The 23,073-nt window shown below is 46.6% G+C and overlaps 1 protein-coding gene across 1 annotated transcript in view; it reads right to left on the minus strand.

The window, feature by feature from the left end:
- The window catches only part of NVL (nuclear VCP like), a 116,189-nt gene that overhangs the window by 27,009 nt on the left and 66,107 nt on the right, over positions 1 to 23,073 (minus strand). Inside the window, exons 15-18 of the mRNA XM_068232849.1 lie at positions 22,466 to 22,570; positions 21,090 to 21,152; positions 20,139 to 20,258; positions 15,213 to 15,312 (exon numbers count right to left, since the gene is read on the minus strand). Coding sequence (XP_068088950.1) covers positions 15,213 to 15,312; positions 20,139 to 20,258; positions 21,090 to 21,152; positions 22,466 to 22,570 — 388 coding nt within the window. The remainder of the gene's footprint in view (positions 1 to 15,212; positions 15,313 to 20,138; positions 20,259 to 21,089; positions 21,153 to 22,465; positions 22,571 to 23,073) is intronic.

The following is a 23,073-nucleotide window of genomic DNA, read 5'->3' on the forward strand; positions in this document are numbered from 1 at the left end:
CCTGTCCAGCTGCTCCTGGTTTAGTTCCCTACTTCTCCGTCACCAGGCGCGTGACGTCACACGCGCTATACACGGTCACCATGTGGTGGCTGAGTGTGACGGCAGCCCTCATGGGGAAGCAGAAGAGACCGGGAGCAGCTGGACAGGTGTGATACGAATGTATGGTCATCGGGGGGCACATTAGCATTGGGGGGGGGGGGGGGGGGGGGGGACGACAACAGCAGCCAGGTAGCATAGGCGAGCGCTGTAATAACAGCACAGGAGATTTAGGCGCAGCCGGCGCCACCATAGACCGTAATAGGAATTACAGCTATAGCAGCACACAGGGAGTAACTTTGGCGACGTCAGAAGACTGAGCTGAAGTTACTTTCAAAACACTGTAATTCGGCCTCAGCAATAGCTGGAAACCGAATTACATCATTCCCTACCAGCCACATGGACCTGGAGGGGGAATAGTATTGAACGCCGCCGGGACTTGTGCAGCAGCAGGATAAGCCATATACCGGCTATATCCTGCTCCCAAGTCTCTCGGCGCCGAGTTCTCTTGTATGCAGCGTAGGTGGCATCACAAGGCCGATTCCCGAAAGATTTCATGCTGAATCGATCGGGAATCGACCTGCAGCGTACAGGCAGCCAACAGATCTCTCTCATCCCATCAGAGAGAGCTCTGCCTCTTGGTCAATCTGCCCATGCATGGCTAGATGTATAGGAACCCCTTAGGGTGTTTATGTAAAGTCACATTCCAGGAAAAATGCTAACAGTTGAGATTTTTCCACTGATCATTCCCTAGCTGCAGCACTTGCTGATAATTCCTGCGCTATATAGGATATACCACACTCACTGATAACGCACTATAGAATGGCTCAGGATAGGACAGGCCTGATTTCCTTAGGTGGAGTGCTCATAGATCACGGTGTAGGCAGGTCACACATATCACAGTACAGATAGGTCACCCTGAACCACATCGTACCGCCGCTAAACAATGCCCTTGTCTGCCTAAGCAAACAGCATTTCACCCGAGCAAACAGCCGCTACTGGAATACAGCCTTATCTAATCGCTCATAAGCTAGCCTCTGAGCTATTGTGGCTGACATGACACGGTTCACGTCCGCTGGAAACCCGCCTACATGCCTGCAGGTGTCACTTTTACTGGAATGTCATTCACAGAGCGTCGCAGGAGTGAGAATCCTCTGAGCGCTCCTTCCTCCGCACAGACAGGAGGAGAGGAGAAATGCACTTTTAAGTTAGCCATACAGCATGTTCATTTCAATAGACAAATATATGCGCGCTGTGCGTTACAATCAGTACTAAAGGATCATGGGCTTGATTCACTAAAAGCGTGATAACTGCTATCACAGCAGTTATCACGCGATCTGCCGCGCACAAAGGTTTGCACGCGAACGGCGTTACTTCGCGTGATAAGCGAAGGTTTGTGTGCAATCACGGGCGCTTTTCACGCGAAGTAACGACGTTCACACACAAATTTTTGCGCGCAGCAGATCGCGTGATAACTGCTGTGATAGTTATCACGCTTCAGTGAATTAAGCCCATTATGTCCAAAGTGAAATCAGACAATGAAAGTAAGAAAGGTAGCGTCCAGATCAGCTGGGATTTCACTAGTGTCTGTATCAGAAAAAGGAGAGAAGAAGAAAGCGCCTCTATGGTGCAATACCTTTAATTCAGTTTGCAAATTGCAAAAGAGATGCACGCACAAGATCGCATAAATTTGCAAGCATATCTCACATGCTCAATGTTCCACTCCTGGGATGTCGACCAATGGCCAGCGGGAGACATAAATAGGGGTAAGTGGTAGACCTGGAGTCCAGGCAAGCACCGGTCAAATTAGGGATTTTGCATGCTTGTTGGTGCACTATTTTCACTGGATGGTCGACTGGCCGCAAAATAGCTAGATGTATGGCTAGCTTTACTTTAAACAATACAGATTACCTGGCTGTTCTGCTGATCCTCTGCCTCCAAAGCCCAACCTACACGATACGATTCACTGTGCGATTCGATTACGATTCTATTTACGATCCGATTAAATCCGCCATGTCCGATCGGGATTCGATTTCATTCGATTTGCCATTTCAAAACAATGGCAAATCAAATTGAATGAAATCGAATCCCGATCGGACACGTCAGATTTAATTGGATCGTAAATAGAATCGTAATCGAATCGCACAGTAAATCATATCGTGTAGGTTGGGCTGTATACCTTTAGCCACAGACCCTAAACCCTAGATGCATATACAGATGAACTTATTACCACCGCCAGTATATCTACTTTGAACCCTGATCTATGCCGCATTACTGCTATGATCTCTGCACTACTGCCTTTTTAACCGCTAAGTGTGTCCTGTTCTATCGCGGCCCCTTGTGTGCAACATCCTTCACGGCTTCCCTCAGCCCTGCCAATTTGACACAAACCGCGCTCTGCTGCCCAACACTAGCCATGGGAGTGGAGTCAGCTTCACAGCATCCCACCACCTTGACCAGAGAGGAACTCCTGAGATGGGAAGCCCTCGCCAGCAACAACCTGCCAAAGAGTGGGACCCTGTGGGACGTGGTTACTGAACACATCAATCACCTTACAAACAGAACCCATGGTGCCCCAAACAAACGGTACAGAGGGAGAAGAGCTGGTGCACTTGTGAGACTCAAGAGGAAAGGCCTTCGCTCCTCCATCCCGGCCATCCTGCTAGCGAATGTTTGCTCCCTCCCTAACAAAGTGGGTGAGCTGCTCCTACTACTTGAAAGCAAATGCTCGATCGGCAGCAACACCCCGGTTCTTTGCTTCACGGAGACCTGGCTGAGCGAATGCGTCCCCGATCACTCCCTGCAGGTACCAGGTTATGACCTCCTCCGCGCGGACCGAGACACTTTGCTCTCTTGGAAAAAGAAAGGAGGGGGTATCTGCTTTTACATAAACACTACCTGGTGCACCAACACCACCATCCTCGGCAAGTCCTGCAACCCAGAAGTCGAGTTCCTAGCCATCAACTGCAGACCTCAGTACTCTCCGAGGGAGTTCTCATCCCTAGTTCTTGTCGGAGTCTACATCCCACCTGATGCCAGCACCAAGGACGCCCTGCGAACACTCAGCGACAGCATCTCACGGTGGGAGACTGCACATCCAGTCACTCTTCATCATCCTGGGCGACTTCAACAACGCAAATCTGCATCAGGAGATGCCCCGCTACAAGCAGCACATCACTTGCCCCACCAGGCACAGGAACACCCTGGACCACTGCTACACGGTCCACAAAAATGCGTACAAGGCTAGCCAGGGTGCCCCCTTGGGGAATTCTGACCACAACCTAATCCATCTGATCCCCACCTACAAGAGGCTTCTTGAGACTGCTAAACCCACTGTCAAGTCTGTCAAGAAGTGGACAGAAGAAGCCAAGCTGGAGCTACAAGCATGCTTTGACTGTACCGACTGGTCATCTCTGGAGGCACCCACCCTTGACGAATGGTCGGAAAATGTCACCTCCTACATAAGCTTTTGCGAAGAAATGTGCATCCCTTCCAAGACCTTCAAGGCCTTCCCTAATAACAAGCCTTGGTTCAACAACAAACTGCGACAACTTCGCAAGCGCAAGGAGCAAGCGCACAAGTCCGGTACCCCAGAGGAGTACAAGGAGGCCAGGTACGACCTAAAACGGGAACTGCGAGCTGCGAAGAGAGCCTACTCCGATAAGCTAGGACTACGCCTTCAGTCCAACAACTCGAGGGAGGTGTGGCAAGGCCTCAGGGCGGTCACTAACTTCAAACCCTCTCCCCAACGGGTGATACCAAGCATTAAACTGGCCGAGGAACTCAACGAGTTCTACTGCAGGTTCGAGAAACAGCCCCAGCAGCCCGGGGCTCCAGGGTCGATGATAACGGCACCCGCCGCACTGAGAGATCGAGACATCGCTGCACCGGTTGAAGTCCAGGAAGCAGAAGTTCTTAGGCTGCTTCGCAAGCTCAACCCCAGGAAGGCTTCAGGCCCGGATGGTGTGTCATCAAATTGCCTAAGGACCTGTGCAGTTCAATTGGCCCCGGTGCTCACCACTCTGTTCAGTAAGTCGCTTGCAGAAGGCACTGTCCCCTCCTGTCTCAAGAGGTCCACAATCGTACCAGTCCCCAAAAAAATCGGGCAGTACAGACCTCAACAACTTCAGACCCGTAGCTCTAACCCCTACCATTATGAAGGTTCTAGAACGGCTTGTCCTGGCTCACCTCAAACGCACCACTGATGCACTGCTCGACCCACTCCAATTCGCTTACAGGGCCAACAGGTCCATAGAGGACGCCATAAATGTCAGCCTGGCGTATATTATGGAGCATCTCGACAGGCCTGGCTCCTACGCCAGGATCCTATTCCTGGACTTCAGCTCGGCCTTCAACACGATCTGCCCTGACACCCTGGTTGATAACCTGCCGCAGCTCGGCGTCGACCCCACACTTCGCACATGGCTCAGGAGCTTCCTCACAGGCAGGACGCAACAGGTTAAGCTGGATAACTGCTCCTCGGGCGAGAGAACTACCAACACAGGGGCACCTCAAGGGTGTGTACTGTCTCCGCTTCTGTTCTCCATGTACACCAACAACTGCACCTCCGCCTCGGACTCCGTCAAGGTTATCAAATTTGCAGATGACACAACAATCATCGGTCTCATTGGCGGTAACGGAGAGCGAGACTACCGCAGTGAGATAGAGAGAATCTGCAACTGGTGCAAGAATAACAACCTTGTCCTCAATGCTGCAAAGACTGTTGAGCTGACTGTTGATTTCAGGAGGAACCCCCCTACTCTCCCACCAGTCTACATAGGCGACACCGAAGTCTCCAGAGTTCCATCAGTCCGGTTCCTTGGCACAACCCTATCCGCCGACTTAAGATGGGGGCCGAACACCACCAAAATTCAGATGAAGGCACAACAAAGGCTATTTTTCCTGCGCCAACTTAAAAAATTTGGAATGCCTCGGGAGCTGCTGACCAGTTTCTACACCGCCACCACGGAGTCTATACTTTGCTCTTCAGTAATCGTCTGGTATGCCAGCGCAACAGCCAGCGACAGACATAGACTGCAAAGAGTCATTAGTGAGGCAGAGAGGATCATTGGATCGCCCCTACCACCTCTATATCTCCTCCACACGGCCAGGATGAGGAAGAGGGCCACCAGGATCTCCTGCGACCCCTCCCACCCTGGCAGCCGCTTCTTTGAGCCTCTCCCATCCGGCCGTCGCTTCCGAACCATCCAATGCAAGACCACCAGGCGCAGGAACTCTTTCTTTCCCCAGGCTGTTCTACTGCTCAACAACACTGACGCCTGACTATTCCCTCCTAGCCTGCAATCAGCAGGCTTGCCCCAGGTGCTGCTCTCCTGCCTTAATGTCTGCATCCAACTCTCACTAGCACAATGATCCATGACGTTGTACCTGTTAAGGCTGCTTGGACTCAGTCAGGGTCATCTTACTAACGCAGCAGCGTGTTAAATGGTAGGGATTGCAGACGTAGAATGTAAAATGTACTGTTAATCCTTTTAGTTTAGTCTGTGCATTTGTACTTGTAGCTATATATGTAAGATAGACAACTGTTAACGTGTATTTTGCCTTTGCCATGTATACCACAAGCAATTCCGAGTATGATACCCCCGCACTTGGCGAATAAATCCATCTTGTATCTTGTAAACAGTTATGCAGATCAGATGTCTGACTAAAGTCTGACTGGATAATGTTGCATGCTTGTTTCAGGTGTGCGATTCAGACACTACTGCAGCCAATGAGATCGGCAAGACTGCCAAGAAGCTGGTATTGTTTAAAAGGAAATAAGTAAGGCAGCCTCCATATCCCTCTCACTTTAGGTTCGCAGTTGTGCTCGCAGTTTCCACAGAGATTTACAGTGTACAATAAACTATCCACATCACTAAAGCTGCAATAGTCTTAAGGTGCCCATACATAGGATGATGTGCATCGGCCTGCAGTGTGTGGGCAGCTGACAGATCTGATCAGATCAGACTCGATCAGAGAGAGATCTGTCTCTTGGTTGTATCTGCCCATCATCACTAAATGTACGGCCATCTTAATGGACTTTAAAGGTGAAAATAAACGCATGAAACAAACAATTGTATCCATCCTCCTCCTAAAAATTGACTTAAGATATTCCACAGTTTTATTTTATATTTAAATCAACTTTTAGGTTTTTACTGTTTTATAGTTTTTGATCAATAACATTCATTGAAGTATGCCAGAGCTAACTATGAACTATTGACCCTGTCCCTTTTTATCTTTTTTTCTGCTCTCAGAAGCCATTTTCTGCTAGGAAAGGGTTTTACAGTTGTACCGTATATACTCGCAAGCAAGCCGACCCGCATGTAAGCCGACCCCCCAACTTTTACCTGAAAAACCAGGAAAACATGATTGAACCCCATATAAGCCGGGGGTAGGAAATGCTGGCCGCGTGATCCCCCCCAGTGTGTCCCAGTATAGCTAGTATAGTGCCCAGTATGGGTAGGTAGTGCCCAGTATAGCACCCAGTATAGCTAGTAAAGTGCCCAGTATAGCTAGTATAGTGCCCAGTATGGGTAGGTAGCGACCCAGTATAGCTAGTATAGTGCCCAGTATGGGTAGGTAGTGCCCAGTATAGCACCCAGTATAGCTAGTAAAGTGCCCAGTATAGCTAGTATAGTGCCCAGTATGGGTAGGTAGCGACCCAGTATAGCTAGTATAGTGCCCAGTATAGCTAGTAAAGTGCCCAGTATGGGTCGGTAGTCCCCCAGTATGGCTAGCATAGTCCCCCAGTATGGCTAGCATAGTGCCCCAGTATGGCTAGCATAGTGTCCAGTATGGCTAGCATTGTGCCCAGTATGGCTAGTATAGTCCCAGTATGGGTAGGTGGGTGGGTAGGTAGTGCCCCTCCCCGCTCCCCCCGCTGCTATTACCTTAGGCGGCGCCCGCTTCTTCTATCCCCGTCCTGCTCCGGTAACTAATTCACAGCAGTGCGCCCCTCGGCGGCTGCTATGATGACGGAGGAAACCATAGAGAGCGGCTTCCTGTAGCGGCGATATGTATCGCCGTTACTATGTGAACCGCTCTCTATGGTTTCCTCCATCATCACAGCAGCCGCCGAGGGGCGCGCTGCTGTGAATTAGTTACCGGAGCAGGACGGGAATAGAGGAAGCGGCGCCGCCTAAGGTAATAGCTGCGGCGGCCGCGGGGAGGGGCACTACCTACCCACCCGCCTACCCATACTGGCACATGGCTCGCAAGCAAGCCGACCCCCCAACTTTTGGGCCACTTTTGGGTGGTGAAAAATTCGGCTTGCTTGCGAGTATATACGGTAATTTCTTAGTGAGGGTCATGCTGTAGTCTGACCCAGTCCTGACTCATGCTGGGTACACACTATGAGATTTTAAGGTCGATTTACTGTCAGATCGATTATTTCCAACATGTCCGATTTGCTTTCCGATCATTCGGAAAATGCTCGGAAATTGATCGGAAAGCAAATCGGACATGTTGGAAATAATCAATCTGACAGTAAATCGACCATAAAATCTTAGTGTGTACCCAGCATCAGACAGGAACTGCAACTTACATACCTGATGTTTAACTCTTTCAGGCAGAGAAAGAAAAAAAAAGGAACACAGCATAGTTTTTAGTGTGCTTGGCACTGTATATACGTGTGTGTGTGTGTGGTGTGTGGTGTGTGGTGTGTGGTGTGTGGTGTGTGGTGTGTGGTGTGTGTGTGTGTGTGTGTGTGTGTGTGTGTGTGTGTACAATAGAGACGTCACGGGAAGGTTTGGATGAAAAAGCCATTTGAACACGTGTATGTGGATATGGCACATATGAGATGGTCTGGCAGATTCCGGATAAGGACATTGATAGTCTTGGTACTGAATGGTAGTAGTAAAAAAAAAATAATAAAAAAAATGTATCTGTACCGTACTGAATGGCAAACCCGAAAAACTCTGTTTCCTACTTCCTCTTCCATAGCAATGGTGCAGGATATAAATGAGTGGTTACAGCTCTATAAAAACTACAGCAGCTTCCTTAATAGCAGCTGCAAACTGTAACCATGATGTAAAGTCAGCATTAACAAAAAGGTGCTTTGTATCAGAGAAACTTGCAGAGTGAAATAATGGACAGTGCCCAGAGCTGTGTATGCGAGCCGGCACGTACCACTGGCGGGATTCACAGCTTGCATTATCTGATGTAAGCACTTAGGGCTGGTGCACACTTAGGGCGTTCTGGGCGCTTTTCAAAACGCTAGCGCTTTGAAAAGTGCTTGGCTATTGATTTTCAATGGAATGGAATGGATCGCACCAGATCGATGTGATACAAACGCGGGTACTGCAGTATTTCTGAGGCGATTCAGCCTCAATGTTAAAGAGAAACAAAGTAAAAAGTCAAAATACTTACTCCCGCACAGGGCATACTTACCTCCTGTGTAGTCTACTCCTCAAAGTCTTTCTCCTCTCCTGTGTCCCATTTGTTTATTTTGATCAATGGAATTCTCCGTCCTCCATTTTAAAAATGGCCATTACCCCATAACAGCTTCCTGGTCAGCACACTGTTAAACTGTAATATCACCCACTTGAGCCATAGGGGAAGCATGGACATTACCTTGCACATTCAGTCATAACTGACAGCTGCTGATATATAACTGACAGCAACTGGTATGTTTCAGTTCTGACAAAATATTGTCAGAACTGGGAGGGATCTCTGTAAGAAGAAAATGGTGAGCTTCTGAGGGGAACTGACAGTGAGGTAAGTATGTAATATTCATTTGCACCTACGTCTTGTGTATTTTAAATAATTTTACTCACTTCAGGTTCCCTTTACGTATAGGTAGTGAAAGTAGAAGCGATTTTCTAAGCCTTTTTTTTTTTTTACAAAAGCTGTACACTTCCATCTCTACTGTAATAAAAACTGCTACACCAAAGTGCTCCACAAATCGCTAGAAAAAAAAAAAAAATCGCAAGAAGATCGCCTAAAAAAAGCAGTTCTAAAAACACTGGGCATGTGCGATTACGCTAACGCTTTTAGGTGTGCACCAGCCCTAAGGGTGAACATACATCTAGCGATGATGGGCAGATCAACTTATGGTGTCCATACATAATACAATTTTTTTTCCATTAGATAATTTAGTTCAATTATTCCATTAGATCCAATAAACATGTTTCCAACATGTCTGATCAGATTTTTATTGAAAACAAATGGGATAATCGTTTTTCTTGATCGAAAAAAAGGATTATTTTCGATTCGACCATTCTGGTTGAGTAAATGGGGAAAATCGATCATTTTTATTGTACCATGTATGGGCACCTTAAGACCGATCTCTCTGATCGAATCTGATCACAGAGAGATCTGTTGGCTGCCCATACACTGCAGGCCAATTCCCGATCGATATCATGAAATCTCCCTGGAATCTGCCACGTGACGCAGCATCCGCCGCTGTCCCCTCAAATGTTAATGAGTTGTGACACAGACACACACACACACACACACACACACACACACACACACACACACACACACACAGACACACACACAGACACACACACACACTCACAGACACACACAGACACACACAGACACACAGACACACACACAGACACACACACAGACTCACACACAGACTCGCACACAGACTCGCACACAGACTCGCACACAGACTCACACACAGACTCACACACAGACTCACACACAGACTCACACACAGACTCACACACAGACTCACACACAGACTCACACACAGACTCACACACAGAGTCACACACAGAGTCACACACAGACTCACACACAGACTCACACACAGACTCACACACAGACTCACACACAGACTCACACACAGACTCACACACAGACTCACACACAGACTCACACACAGACTCACACACAGACTCACACACACACACAGACACACACACAGACACACAGACACACACACAGACTCACACACAGACTCACACACAGACTCACACACAGACTCACACACACAGACACACACACACACACACACACACACAGACACACACAGACACACACAGACACACACAGACACACACAGACACACACAGACACACACAGACACACACAGACACACACACAGACACACACACACACAGACACACACACAGACACACACACAGACACACACACAGACACACACACACACACACAGACTCACACACAGAGTCACACACAGAGTCACACACAGAGTCACACACAGAGTCACACACAGAGTCACACACAGACTCACACACAGACTCACACACACACAGACACACACACAGACACACACACAGACACACACACACAGACACACACACACAGACACACACACACAGACACACACACACAGACACACACACAGACACACACACACACACACACACACACACACACACACACACACACACACACACACACACACACACACACACAGACACACACACACACACAGACACACACACAGACACACACACACAGACACACACACAGACACACACACACACTCACACACAGACTCACACACAGACTCACACACAGACTCACACACAGACTCACACACAGACTCACACACAGACTCACACACACACACAGACACACACACACAGACACACACACAGACACACACACACACACACACACACACAGACACACACAGACACACACAGACACACACAGACACACACAGACACACACACACACACACACACACACACACACACAGACACACACAGACACACACAGACACACACAGACACACACAGACACACACAGACACACACACACACACACACACACACACACACAGACACACACACACACACACACACACAGACACACACAGACACACACAGACACACACAGACACACACAGACACACACAGACACACACAGACACACACAGACACACACAGACACACACAGACACACACAGACAGACAGACACACACAGACACACACAGACAGACAGACAGACAGACAGACAGACAGACAGACAGACAGACAGACACACACACACACACACACACACACACACACACACACACACAGACACACACCGACAGACACCTTGTGCATTATAATCTCACCTGCTCAAGCTTACACGTCTGCCCAGTTGCTCCCAGTCTCCTTCGCTGTCTCCCCCGGGCGAGCACGTTAATCGCAGCGCAGAAGATTTGGGCGCAGCCAGCGCCACCATAGACCGTAATAACAATTACAGCTATAGCGGCGCTCAGTGAGTAACTTCGGCGCCGTCGAAAGACATAGCTCAAGTTACTTTTAAAACACTCTAATTCAGCCGACAGCAAAAGCTGCCAGCCGATTTACATTATTCCCCACCATCCACGTGGACCTGGAGGGGGAATAGTAATTAACGCCGCCGGGACCGTATACCGGCTGTATCCTGCGCCCAAGTCTCCTGGCTGCGAATTCTCTCGTATGCCCCCCGAGCGCCACAACGTGGTGCCATGAATGCCAGATGGGGGTAACTAATTTACATTTGGGTAAAGAGCAGCCAGGGTTTGGGTAAACAGCGTCCATGTGAATCAGCCCTAAAGTTTTTTCAGACATATTACTATACATCGGGTTTTGTTGTCTGCTGTTTATGTTCTTGATTTTTATGCCATGATGTGCATCTGATTGTACGCGATGACAATTGACTTTCAGTGTCTTTCTGGTTGAATGTACAACATAAAACTTAAATGACAAACAAAAAAAACAAAAAAAAAAATCTGTGCCTTGAACTGGTGCCCATACACTCGTCAGATTGGCAACAGATAGATAAGAAATGCATCTGATGATCTATCTGATGCGTTTTTAGAACATTTTTTACCAGGATAGAATTCCAATAGATTTCAGTTTGAAATCTATTGAAATTCAATCTGATGGCATTTTTTTGCCATCAGATTTCCATTAAGGCCAATGCAAACTGATAAGCAATCTCATCAGATCGACCTAAATTTTCCACCCTGCAAGTTCGATGGAAATCCATCGAAATCGATCGAAATCGGCCGTCGATCGGTCGATTGGCCAACCGATTTGCAATCGATTGATCGATCGATCGGCCAGAAAATCGGCTGAGTGTATGGGCGGTTTAAAATGCAAATCTTAAAAAACGCAAACTAATCAAAAGCCCTAATTGCTGTTTATAACCGTGATTATGCAAGACATACATGATCAGTGTGTTCCTATACAGAACTCCCCGATGGGCGCCTCTCCTTTGATGGAAATCAGATTCTGCCTCACCCAGGTGAGAACAATCAGATAAGCCCAGAGAGGAATGAGCTCTTGTGCTGAGTGCAGATATCAGATGATTGTTGCCCAATGGAGAGGGGTTATTATTGGACAAGGCGATGATCTGATCTCAGCACAGACATAGTAATGAGTATTTCAGCTCTACAAACCGCTGGGACTTGGGCTTATTCACACTGTATCCAGTATTTTTTTGGGTGGTGGCGGTGGTGGGTGTAGGCTGGGGGTGGGGGGGATTTGGAGTTTTTCTGCTATGTGGAAAGTCATTAGAACTCAGGCAGGGATGGGCTCAAATTCAAATTCGGGTGAATACGGATAGTTGCTATCCGGATTTCACCCAGTTACATGTGAGGTCAAGCTTACCTATCTGACGTCTTCTTCGGTGTGTCCCTCGGCGCCTCCCACGATGCGGTCCACGCACGTCACGTGAGTACAAACACTTCCTCCTTCAACCCGGAAAGAGGAAGGGTTTGTAATCACATGACCATCGCGTGGAACGCATCGTGGGAGGCGCCGAGGGAGGGACCAAAGAAGACGTCAGATAGGTAAGCTTGAACACCCCCCCGCACAGGTAGCCTGTGTTGATCAATGCGTTCATTTACATCTAATGCATTTTTCACTCTGCAGAGATTGCCGCATTTGATTCTTGCTCCTTGATTTTGCGTTCAACCTATATATTGCTAACTAATAAAAAAGGGTGTGTGCTCAGACCAGGCATCTCAGGACTTAGGCCTGGTGCACACCGAGCGGTTTTTGAAGCGATTCGCAAACCACTTCCGCCTGTGAAAATACTTGGCTAATGTATCTCAATGGGATGGTGCACACCAGCGGTTTGAGGTTATTAGCAAACCGCAAACGTGGGTCCTGCAGCACTTTTGCGGTTTGCAGAAGCGTTTCTGCCTCACGGTAAAGTATAGGAAAAGCTCAAACCGCTCTGAAAAACGCTAGATCGGAGCGGTTTTGCAGGCGTTTTTGTTACAGAAGCTGTTCAGTAACAGCTTTACTGTAACAATATATGAAATCTGCTACACAAAAACGCTCTAAAAACCGCTAGGCATGTTTAGAAAACCTCTCTATACATGCCTAGAATCGCTCTGAAAATCTGCTTCAAAAACTTTTAGCGTTTTGCGGATCTGCTAGCGGTTTTGGTGTGCACTGGGCCTAAGGGCTGGTGCACAACCAGAGCGGTTCTGGAGCATTTTTAAAACACTTGCAGGGGGGAAACCGCTTGGCTAATGAAAGTGAATGGGATGGTGCACACCAGAGCGGCTCGTTTTTTCCACAAACGCAAACTCGGGTTGCAGCATTTTTTAGATTTCTGAGGCGTTTCTGCCTCAATGTTAAAGAATAGGAAAGTGGAAAACCGCTCTGAAAAACGCTAGATCAGAGCGGTTTTCCAGGCGTTTTTGTTACAGAAGCTGTTCAGTAACAGCTTTTACTGCAACAATATATGAAATCTGCTACACAAAAACGCTGCAAAAACCGCTAGGCATGTTTAGAAAATGTCTCTAAACATGCCTAGAATGGCTCTGAAATCTGCTTCAAAAACCTCTAACGTTTTGCGGATCTGCTAGAGGTTTTGGTGTGCACTGGGCCTTATATACTGGCTGCTAATATCTATTGACTAATTAAAATGGCATCGCATTAGCAAAATGCATCTGCTTGCCAGAATATGCAGGGTCTAAAACTACCTCACTGCTGTATCCTGCAGGAGTAAGCCCATGGAAAATCCATTGCATCTCAACAGGGGTGCCGCATGTATCCTAGTCTAGGGCCAATTAAGGGGGAAGCCAATTAACTTATCTGTATGTTTTTGGGATGTGGGAGGAAATGGGAGTACCCGGAGGAAACCCATGCAGACACGAGGAGAACATACAAACTCCTTGCAGATGTTGAACTGGCTGCCTTACATCACATTACATGAGTGTGCTTGATTTTACAACCTATATATTGCTTGTTAAAGCAGATCCAAACTTTTGCACAGCACACAATGAAAAGTCCTTTTTCCACATATGGTTGTTGAAGAAATTCCCTTCTCTGTGTTCTGTGTTTGTTTAGGCAGAATAACCTGTGAATAGACTGCAGGAGAGCTCTGCCTAGCCAGCTTTCTGTATAATAAACACTGAGGCTGAACCCTTTCAGTGCCTTCTACAAAAGGGAAAACAAGTAAAAGTCTAGGCGTTTCTTTAGGACTTCCATAAATTGTAATGATGACATTTTTCCATAAAGGTCATCTTGCTGTGGGTAATCCTTGAGAGGAGAGAGAAAGTTCTGAATTTAGGTTCACTTTAATGCACACCTGAAGTGAGAGGTATATGGAGGCTGCCATATTCATTTCCTTGTAAACAATACCAGTTACCTGGCAGCCCTGCTGATCTTTCACGCATCAGTAGTGTCTGAATCACACAGTATGTCAGCCTCCATATCCCTCTCTTCAGATTCGCTCGAAGAGAACATACAGTTGTTTTAATTTTTTTCACTAAAATGTCTTGCTTTTTGACTTGAGTTCTGCTTTAAAGGACAACTGAAGTGAGAAATATATGGAGGCTGCCATATTCATTTCCTTTTATGCAATACCAGTTGCCTGGCAGTCCTGCTGGTCTATTAGAATGCAGTACTGTCTGAATAATGCCAGAAACACCTGATCTGCATATGCTTGCTTGGGGTCTATGGCAAAACGTATTAAAAGGCTAAGATAGAGGATTAGCCGGATAGCCAGGCAACTGGTATTGCTTAAAAGGAAATATGATGCGTTTGGGCAGAAAAAAAAATGTGTGCAGCATGCATTCGTGGACCGCAGTGGTCCGCAACGCATGCAGTCTGAACATCAGACAGTGCAGTCTATGCACTTCTGATGGTGCGCGTCTGCCTCCTCCACACGTTGCCAAAATCCGGACAGCTAACGTATATAGTGTGAATGGGGCCTTAAGGTAGACTATCTTTCACTATGGGCTTTCCTAGCTCACCTGGGCGGTTAGTGGCGGCCATGATGAACACTTGACGCCTGGTCTCCAGCCCATCCATCTCTGTCAGCAGCTGATTGACAACTCTCACACTGGCTCCAGACTACAAGACAAAAGAAAGGCTGTGTGAGGCAATACAGAAACTAGAATCAATGCCAGGCACAGTCCAAGTGCACCCCAGACACTGAATAAGACATTTAGGGCACATTCATACTAGAAACGCATTTCTGAGCGTTTTGCGTTGATTAGCTTTTTTAAACCACCGAATCCAGGTACCCAAAATGTCTCCCTGCCATCAGAAATACCAAACATGTGAGCTGAGCTATTTGGCTGAAGTAACTATGTTCCTCTCTGAACTGAAGCCTCCTACACACGCCAGATAATACTCACCAGGGAAGATCTCTTCTGGGACATCTCAGGCAAATATATAATGTTTAAAGTGGCTCTAAACTCTTGCACAGGACAGAAGGAAAACAGAGAGAAATGCACCCTGGATGTATTTAGGGAGTTTAGCCTGTCTAATCCCCCCTCATCTGTGACTATCAACAAGTGTAATTTGATTTCTCAGTGGTGTCAGCTCAGGAATTTCAACAGCCTCGGCAGAGCAGCTAATTTGTAAACACAGGATGTTAACACTATATCAGCTTCCATGCAAGCAGGAAGTATACACACTGCAGATGTATTGCAGGATTTGTATCAGCTGTAACAAAGTAATGTTTTTTTGTTTTAAGGTTATTATGCTGTTGCTCATCTTTTACAGCAGAGAGGAAGTTCTGAGCTCAGGTCTGCTTTAAATCTGCCCCTGGATGTCATTTAGTGCTCCTCCATGTCGCATCACTAAATGGCGAGCTTCAAATGATGGCCCAATGTAAAAGCAGCATTCAGGGCTCGTTCACACGAAGGGCGTTTTTGCCTCTTTTTCAAGCGCAGGCGATTTTCAAAGTCGCCCTAAAAACCCTTGTGCAATGAATCCCTATGAGAGAGTTCACATCTGAGCGGTTCCTTTCCAATCCGCTCAGCAAAGCGCTGCCTTTACCATTTCTGAGGCGATTTGGCCTCAATGGAAGGTATAGGAAAACCGCAAAATGCTCACAAAATCGTTGTGCAGCGATTGCGTTTTTAAGAATAAACACATTGTATTTATTATTTTCCGGGTCCAATAGTTCACTTCCTGACTTGCATCAGGGAGTGAATTACACAATCGCTTAGACAAGCAATTTTACAAAAATGCAGCGCGCAGTGGAGCACTGGGAGGCGCTAAAAAAAAGCGTGCAAAACGCTGGCATTTTTGTTTTTAGGTGTGAACAAGGCCTTAGGGCTCGTTCACACTGCAGGCGTTTCCTCCCGCGTGCACTTTTTAAATACGTCCCCCTGAACGCTTGTGCAATGACTTTCTATGAGAAGGTTCATATCAGCGCGGGTCGTGCGCTGTGCGGGCAGCAAAGCGGTGCGTAGACCATTTTTGAGGCAATTCCGCCTCTATGGAAGCTATAGGAGAGACGCAAAACGCTCACAAAAATCGTTTTGTGCAGCGACTGCCTTCGCGTTTTTAAGAATAAATACATTGTATTTATTATTTTCCGGGTCAAAGAGTTCACAGGGAGTGAATTAAATAACTGCTCAGGAAAAACGCTTAGAAAACCACTAAGAAAGAAAAAAAAGACGCGTTAAAAAACCACCCAACGCTTGGAGTGGAACGCAATGGGGTTCCACCCCAAGGAACGATGGGGTGGTTTCGCACGCGAACGGAATGCAATGTGAACAAGGCCTTAGTGTGTCTGCACTTTAGAACAAATCATATCACACTAGTGGGAGTACAGCAATTTACATTGCAAGATACGTGCAACAAGTCAGATGGAATGGCCTGTAGTGGGATCAAGGCCCTAATCTACACTGCTCAGTATATCAGCTCTGGCTATACAAGAGAGGACTTCTCTAGTCTCAAGAAAAGCTCCTTTGTACAAGCCGCCTGTGTTGAATGGCTCAGAAGTGACACTGGCAGTTCTGTGCCCTGTAGGCAGTGACGTGGCATAGTGCCCAGCATCCCTACATCACATTCTATTACAATGCAAACAAGTCCTGCTTAATCCTCCAGCAAGCAAACAAGCTAGTTTCACAAAGACTTGCCCTCTATGCTAAAGCCACCACTAATATGAAACCATTCAAGCAACAGTAGTACTGGTTTTGATCTGTTGTATCTTTATTGTTTGAATTATTTGCACAAACACTTTGTGGCATATGTATAAAGTGGCACAACACATTGTCATTGTGCACCATATAAACTATGGGCTATTGGAAATGAATTGGAGGAGATTTGGGGTATTAACCTCCCCGGCGTTCTATTAAGATCGCCAGGGCGGCTGCGGGAGGTTTTTTTTTTATTAAAAAAAAAGTATTACATGCAGCCAACTAAAAGTTGGCTGCATGAAAGCCCACTAGAGGGCGCTCCCGACGCGTACTTCTGATCACCTCTGGCAATCAGAAGTAACAAGGAAGGCCGCAATGAGCGGCCTTCCTTGTTCCGCTTTCCCCGTCGCCATGGTGACGAGCGGAGTGACGTCATGGACGTCAGCAGACGTCCTAACGTCAGCCGCCTCCGATCCAGCCCTTAGCGCTGGCCGGAACTATTTGTTCCGGCTGCGCTGGGCTCGGGCGGCTGGGGGGACCCTCTTTCGCCCCTGCACGTGGCGGATCGCCACGCTGCGGCGGCGCTCAGGTAGCACACGCGGCTGGCAAAGTGCCGGCTGCGTGTGCTCCTTTTTATTTGGTGCAAATCGGCCCAGCAGGATCTGAGCGGCAGCCTCCGGCGGTAATGGACGAGCTGAGCTCGTCCATACCGCTAAGGAGGTTAAAGTGGACCTGAATTCAGAGCTTCATCTCTGCTCTAAAAGAGAAGCAACAGAATAATAACCTTTAAAGAACAAACATTTTTGTTACAGCTGATACAAATCCTGCAATACATCTGAAGTTTGTCTACTTCCTTCTTTTCAGGGAAGCAGACATATATCGTGTTTCCCCTAAAGTAAAACATCACCTGATAATAAGACCTAGCGGGCATTCCTAGCATGCTTGAAATATAAGACATCCCCTGAAAGTAAGCCCTAGGAGCAGCCCACATGACACCAGCAAGTCACGTGCAATACAAAGCCTGGATACAGGAGAGCAGCAGTATAATGAGTTCTACAGTCCAGTATATGTGTAAGGCAACTTGTGCTTTTGTTGATGTGTGATAAGCAGCAGCAGCAGCAACACTTCACCTCTTCACCTTTTCCCAGGACACACAGCTTATCCCATCATAGCTCTGGGGAGCCTGACAGAGTTCTCTGCCTGCAAGAAATAGAGACTTACCCACATGATCAGGAGGAATCCGTTTCTTGTAAGTAAGAGACAATTTCTGCAAACCACAAGCTCGGTGTATGTTGCACGTGTTTCAGCATGGCATGCAGTATATACATTTTGTATAGGAAACTACCAGCGTTTCCCCCAAAAATAAGACATCCTCCGAAAATAAGCCCTAGCACATCTTTTGGAGCAAAAGTAAATATAAGACAGTGTCTTATTTTCAGGGAAACACAGTAGTTAAAGGACAACTGAAGAAGAGCGAGGTATATGAAGGCTGCCATGTTTATTTCCTTTTAAGCAATACCAGTTGCTTGGTTGCCCTGCTGATCCTCTGCCTCTAATACTTTCAGCCATAGACCCTGAACAAGCATGTAGCAGATCAGGTTTCTGACATTGTCATATCTGACAGATTAGCTTGGTTCCGGTGTTATTCAGACACTTCTGCAGCCAAATAGATCAGCAGGGCTGCCAGGCAACTAGTGTTGTTTAAAAGGAAATAAACATGGCAGCCTCCAGTCTTCTCACTTCAGTTGTCCTTTAACATTCTGTTTCTACAAATGGGATCTCTGCTATAGGCAGTCAGCTGACACAGCTTAGGGATCAAATTACAATTTGAGCTTAGATGAGGAGGAATTAGACAAGCTAAATTCTCTAAATACATACAGGGTGCATTTCTGTACGTTTTCCTTCTGTCCTGTGCAAGAGTTCAGGTCCACTATAAAAGGACCACTATCGCAAAAATCTTTAAACCATGCATTTTAACATACGGTATGTTTACATGTATTTTACATTTTACACTTTTCTTGATAGTGGTCCTTTAAAAAGACATGATTGCTGCCATGTGTAGTAGTACTCCTTTCCCTGCTGGAAACAGAATGGCTGGTTTATGTCACATGATGTTTCATCATCACATGTCCTAACTAACCACCCCTTAGCGGTAGCTGCTTTCCTCAAGTGATAGCCCCATGTAATGGTGGCCTCCAACGATACATAGAAATGGTAAAATTGGATGAAAAAGATTGTAATTTAAGGTAACAGCCTAAATGATCACTTTGCACGTGTTCCTATTCCCTAATCCCTAACCTAACCTAACCTATACCTAAGTCTAATAGCTGGTCAGCAGGCAGCAGCTGGCCTGGTCTGTGCACAGCACACACACAGACACATAGCAGCTGCCTGCAGCACTGGAGCACAGCACACACTCTGACTGTCAATATAGTCAATATATGCACTCAATTTACCCTTCTACTACATAGATTTGGTAAAATTGGATGAAAAAGATTGAATCATTAGTGGTCATCTTTATGCAGAACCAGACTAATCAATCCAGCACAAACAGCAATGCTGAAATTGCAAGGACTAGAGTGGGAAATGAATGCTTACATTTTTCAGATTTCTTTCTTACATGCCCATCTCAGGTTCTCTTTAACACATCACATGACATGTTCCACTCTAGTCAATGGGATAAAAAATTGCCCAGTCTGATAAATCTGATGGCCAGAATGTGGTAACAGCCTTTATCTGCCTTGTGTCACCAGTCTGGGCTGGGAAGATATATTTTGATCTGATGACGGCGCCAACACTCACCTCATGACCGGATCTCCGCGGACACAAAGCGTCAATTTCGTCAAAGAATATTACACAGGGGGAGGAGTTTGCGGCCCTCTGGAAAATCTGCCGGACAGCTCGCTCACTTTCACCCACATACTGAAAAAAACACAAGAGTATTAGAGACAAGAACCCCAACAGGCTTTCCTAAAGCAGGACTGCAAGCCAAAAGCTAAATACAGAAATAATACAGTATGTACATAATGTCTCCCCTCTCAGGAGAGCCACATCATACTAGACGCCACAACCAGTGATCACAGCCTGCCCGGCTCTCCTGGGAACCCCCAAAAACACGGACCGGTCAGGACATGAACTTATCACCATGCTCACTCTTCCTCTAATGATCGCAGCTGCCAGGCTCATTCCGCTGCTCTTCAACTGCCTTTACACAAGTCCCTGCACCAACTCCCTGTCCCCCTCAGAATTACACTGCTCTGCCTGGTATACAAATCAATTCACCATACCTCCCCTTCATACATCTCCGATCTCATTTAGAGATACTCCCCAAACCGCTCTCTCCACACCTCCAATACTCTGGGGATATCAATCCCTCATATTATTTGTGAGGCTCCAGGACTTCTCCAGAGCAGCCCCTACAGTATGGAACTCCCTCCCACCTTCAACTCATTCAAGCAGGTCTTAAACACCCAACTGTTCAGTTCCAGGGAAAAAATATATTGTAATTATGGATAGTGTGGCAAGAGGGGCAGAACCTCATAGATTTTTATTGTAGTCCCCATCTATGAGTCACTTTCTGTCTCCCCGGAAGTAGGACATATTTTATTGGGGGGGGGGGGTATTAGTGACAGACGGCAATAAATAAAAACATTTTACAGAGAGGACTAGAGTCACAATCCCAGCCCCTCCCCCTTCAAAATAAAAACTATAAGAAACAGCTATTGTACAACGGATTCTGTTTACAAGACTTACCATGTTCAACAGCTCAGGACCCTTCACCGATATAAAGTTCAGTCCAGATTCATTCGCAACTGCCTGAGGAAAAACATAAAACTTACAATAAAGCATCACTTTTACTCCAGGGGTTGGGGGGGGGGGGGGGGATCTTTATTCCCTTTTAAGAAGGCAGCCAAAACCTCAGATCTGCATAATCCAGAGTATGAAAAGCAGGGGATCAAAACAACACGGCCAAGTAATGTTCTATACAGGAAGTGAGCAATTGTTTATCCTTCCAGCATCTTGAAAACCGATCAGGCAATTTTTCCTGTTCATTTTATGATGCGTTTAATGCTCTAGGATAGAGATAAAATTTGTGTTTCATACCACTTTAACAATTATCCCATATGATCTCCAGAGATCGTACCAGATGACAAAACCTGAGCCTAATTTTAGATAGCAATGAACCATAAAATTGCGCGTAGCCCAAACTGCTCTGGCCCTTTAAATACAGTCCTCCGCTCCAGGAGCTGCTCCCTATTGCTGGGTGGTGCCAGATGTATGTATGTATGCAAAGAACAAGGAAAAAGGGAGCGCTCCAATGCATTAACTTTTTATTTTTTTTAAAACACTATTAAAATTGCACTTCCAAGAATTCAGAAGTGATACGTGTGTACACCGGCTAGCTCTGGCCAAGCTCAGGTGCTGTGAGAGGACTCGCTGGCGGCCTTGTACTTGAGTGTCACTTCTGAATTCCTGTAAGTGCAATTTTAATAGCGTTTTTAAAAAATAAAAAGTTATTGAGCTCTCGCTTTTTCCTTGTCCTTATTTTAAAGAGGGTTAGACAGTAACAAAGGCACATGAAAATAATACCGTATATACTCGCATATAAGCTGATCCACTTTTCCCTCAGAAACCAGGAAAGGCAATTGACTCGCGTACAATCCCCCTCAGTAGCTAGATATGCCCCCAGTACACGTCAGCTCCCCTCTTCACAGCCAGATGTGCCCCAATGATGATACAGCTGTGTCACAAAAACGCAACTAGATGGCGTCGTAGTTATGAGACACAGCGATTGGCACACAGGAAAAATCTCTGATCATTGCACCGCTGACACGTTGCTTGCACGCTCTGCTCCACAAGCCAGGGGACTCCGGTAGTCTTGAGCAGCACATTCTGGACACCATGTTGCAGTGAATGGGGGCACAGCCAGCTGGCAAGAACAGGATCACTAGTACATGATCCTTACACTCCTCTGTCAGTAACAAGACCTGCTCCACCATCTGTTCTGCTCTACTGACCCACATATAAGCTGAGGGGGTAACTTTTCAGCACATTTTTTGTGCTGAAAAATTAGGTTTATACGAGAGTATAAGATAATAATAATAATAATATTAATAATGATGCCTTACTTTAGCCAGTAAAGTTTTCCCACAGCCGGGAGGCCCTGCAAGTAACACACCAGCCGGAGCCATCAGGCCCAGAGCCTTAAACTGTTCCGGATTCCTCACGGGAGCCTGCAGGGGACAAATACACAACAAATCACTTAGATGCTTTTCAATAATACTTTTATTAGATTATAAGGTTTCAGAGCTAGAGATAGCCAACAAGATGCTACTAATTAATTCCAGCAGGCATGCAGAATGTATGTACAGTATTTGCAGCTAGGAACCTGGCCAATCAAATGCACTGACATTATTGATCCAGCAAGCCTGAAATGCAATTCTTAAAGAAAACCCGAGGTGCAGGAGGTGTCAGATTTACTTACCTGGGGCTTCTCCGAGCCCCTAGCAGTCTATCTGGAGCCTCGCTGTGCTTCCGATCCTCTCCAGTGTGCTGCTGCCTACTTGGATATAATTCCTGTATCAAGGAGCATTCTGTGAATGTGCAGTTTTAGTCTTTGTTAACTGTGCAAGCACAGGACGCTCCCTGGCGTGAGAGCACACCGACACTATTTTGGTTTAGGCACAGGTATAGGGAGGGTTAAAAGTTGGGTATCCGAGGGGGTAGGGGGAAGGGT

Source organism: Hyperolius riggenbachi, chromosome 4 (assembly GCF_040937935.1).
Source record: "Hyperolius riggenbachi isolate aHypRig1 chromosome 4, aHypRig1.pri, whole genome shotgun sequence".
Taxonomy (NCBI): Eukaryota; Metazoa; Chordata; class Amphibia; order Anura; family Hyperoliidae; genus Hyperolius; species Hyperolius riggenbachi.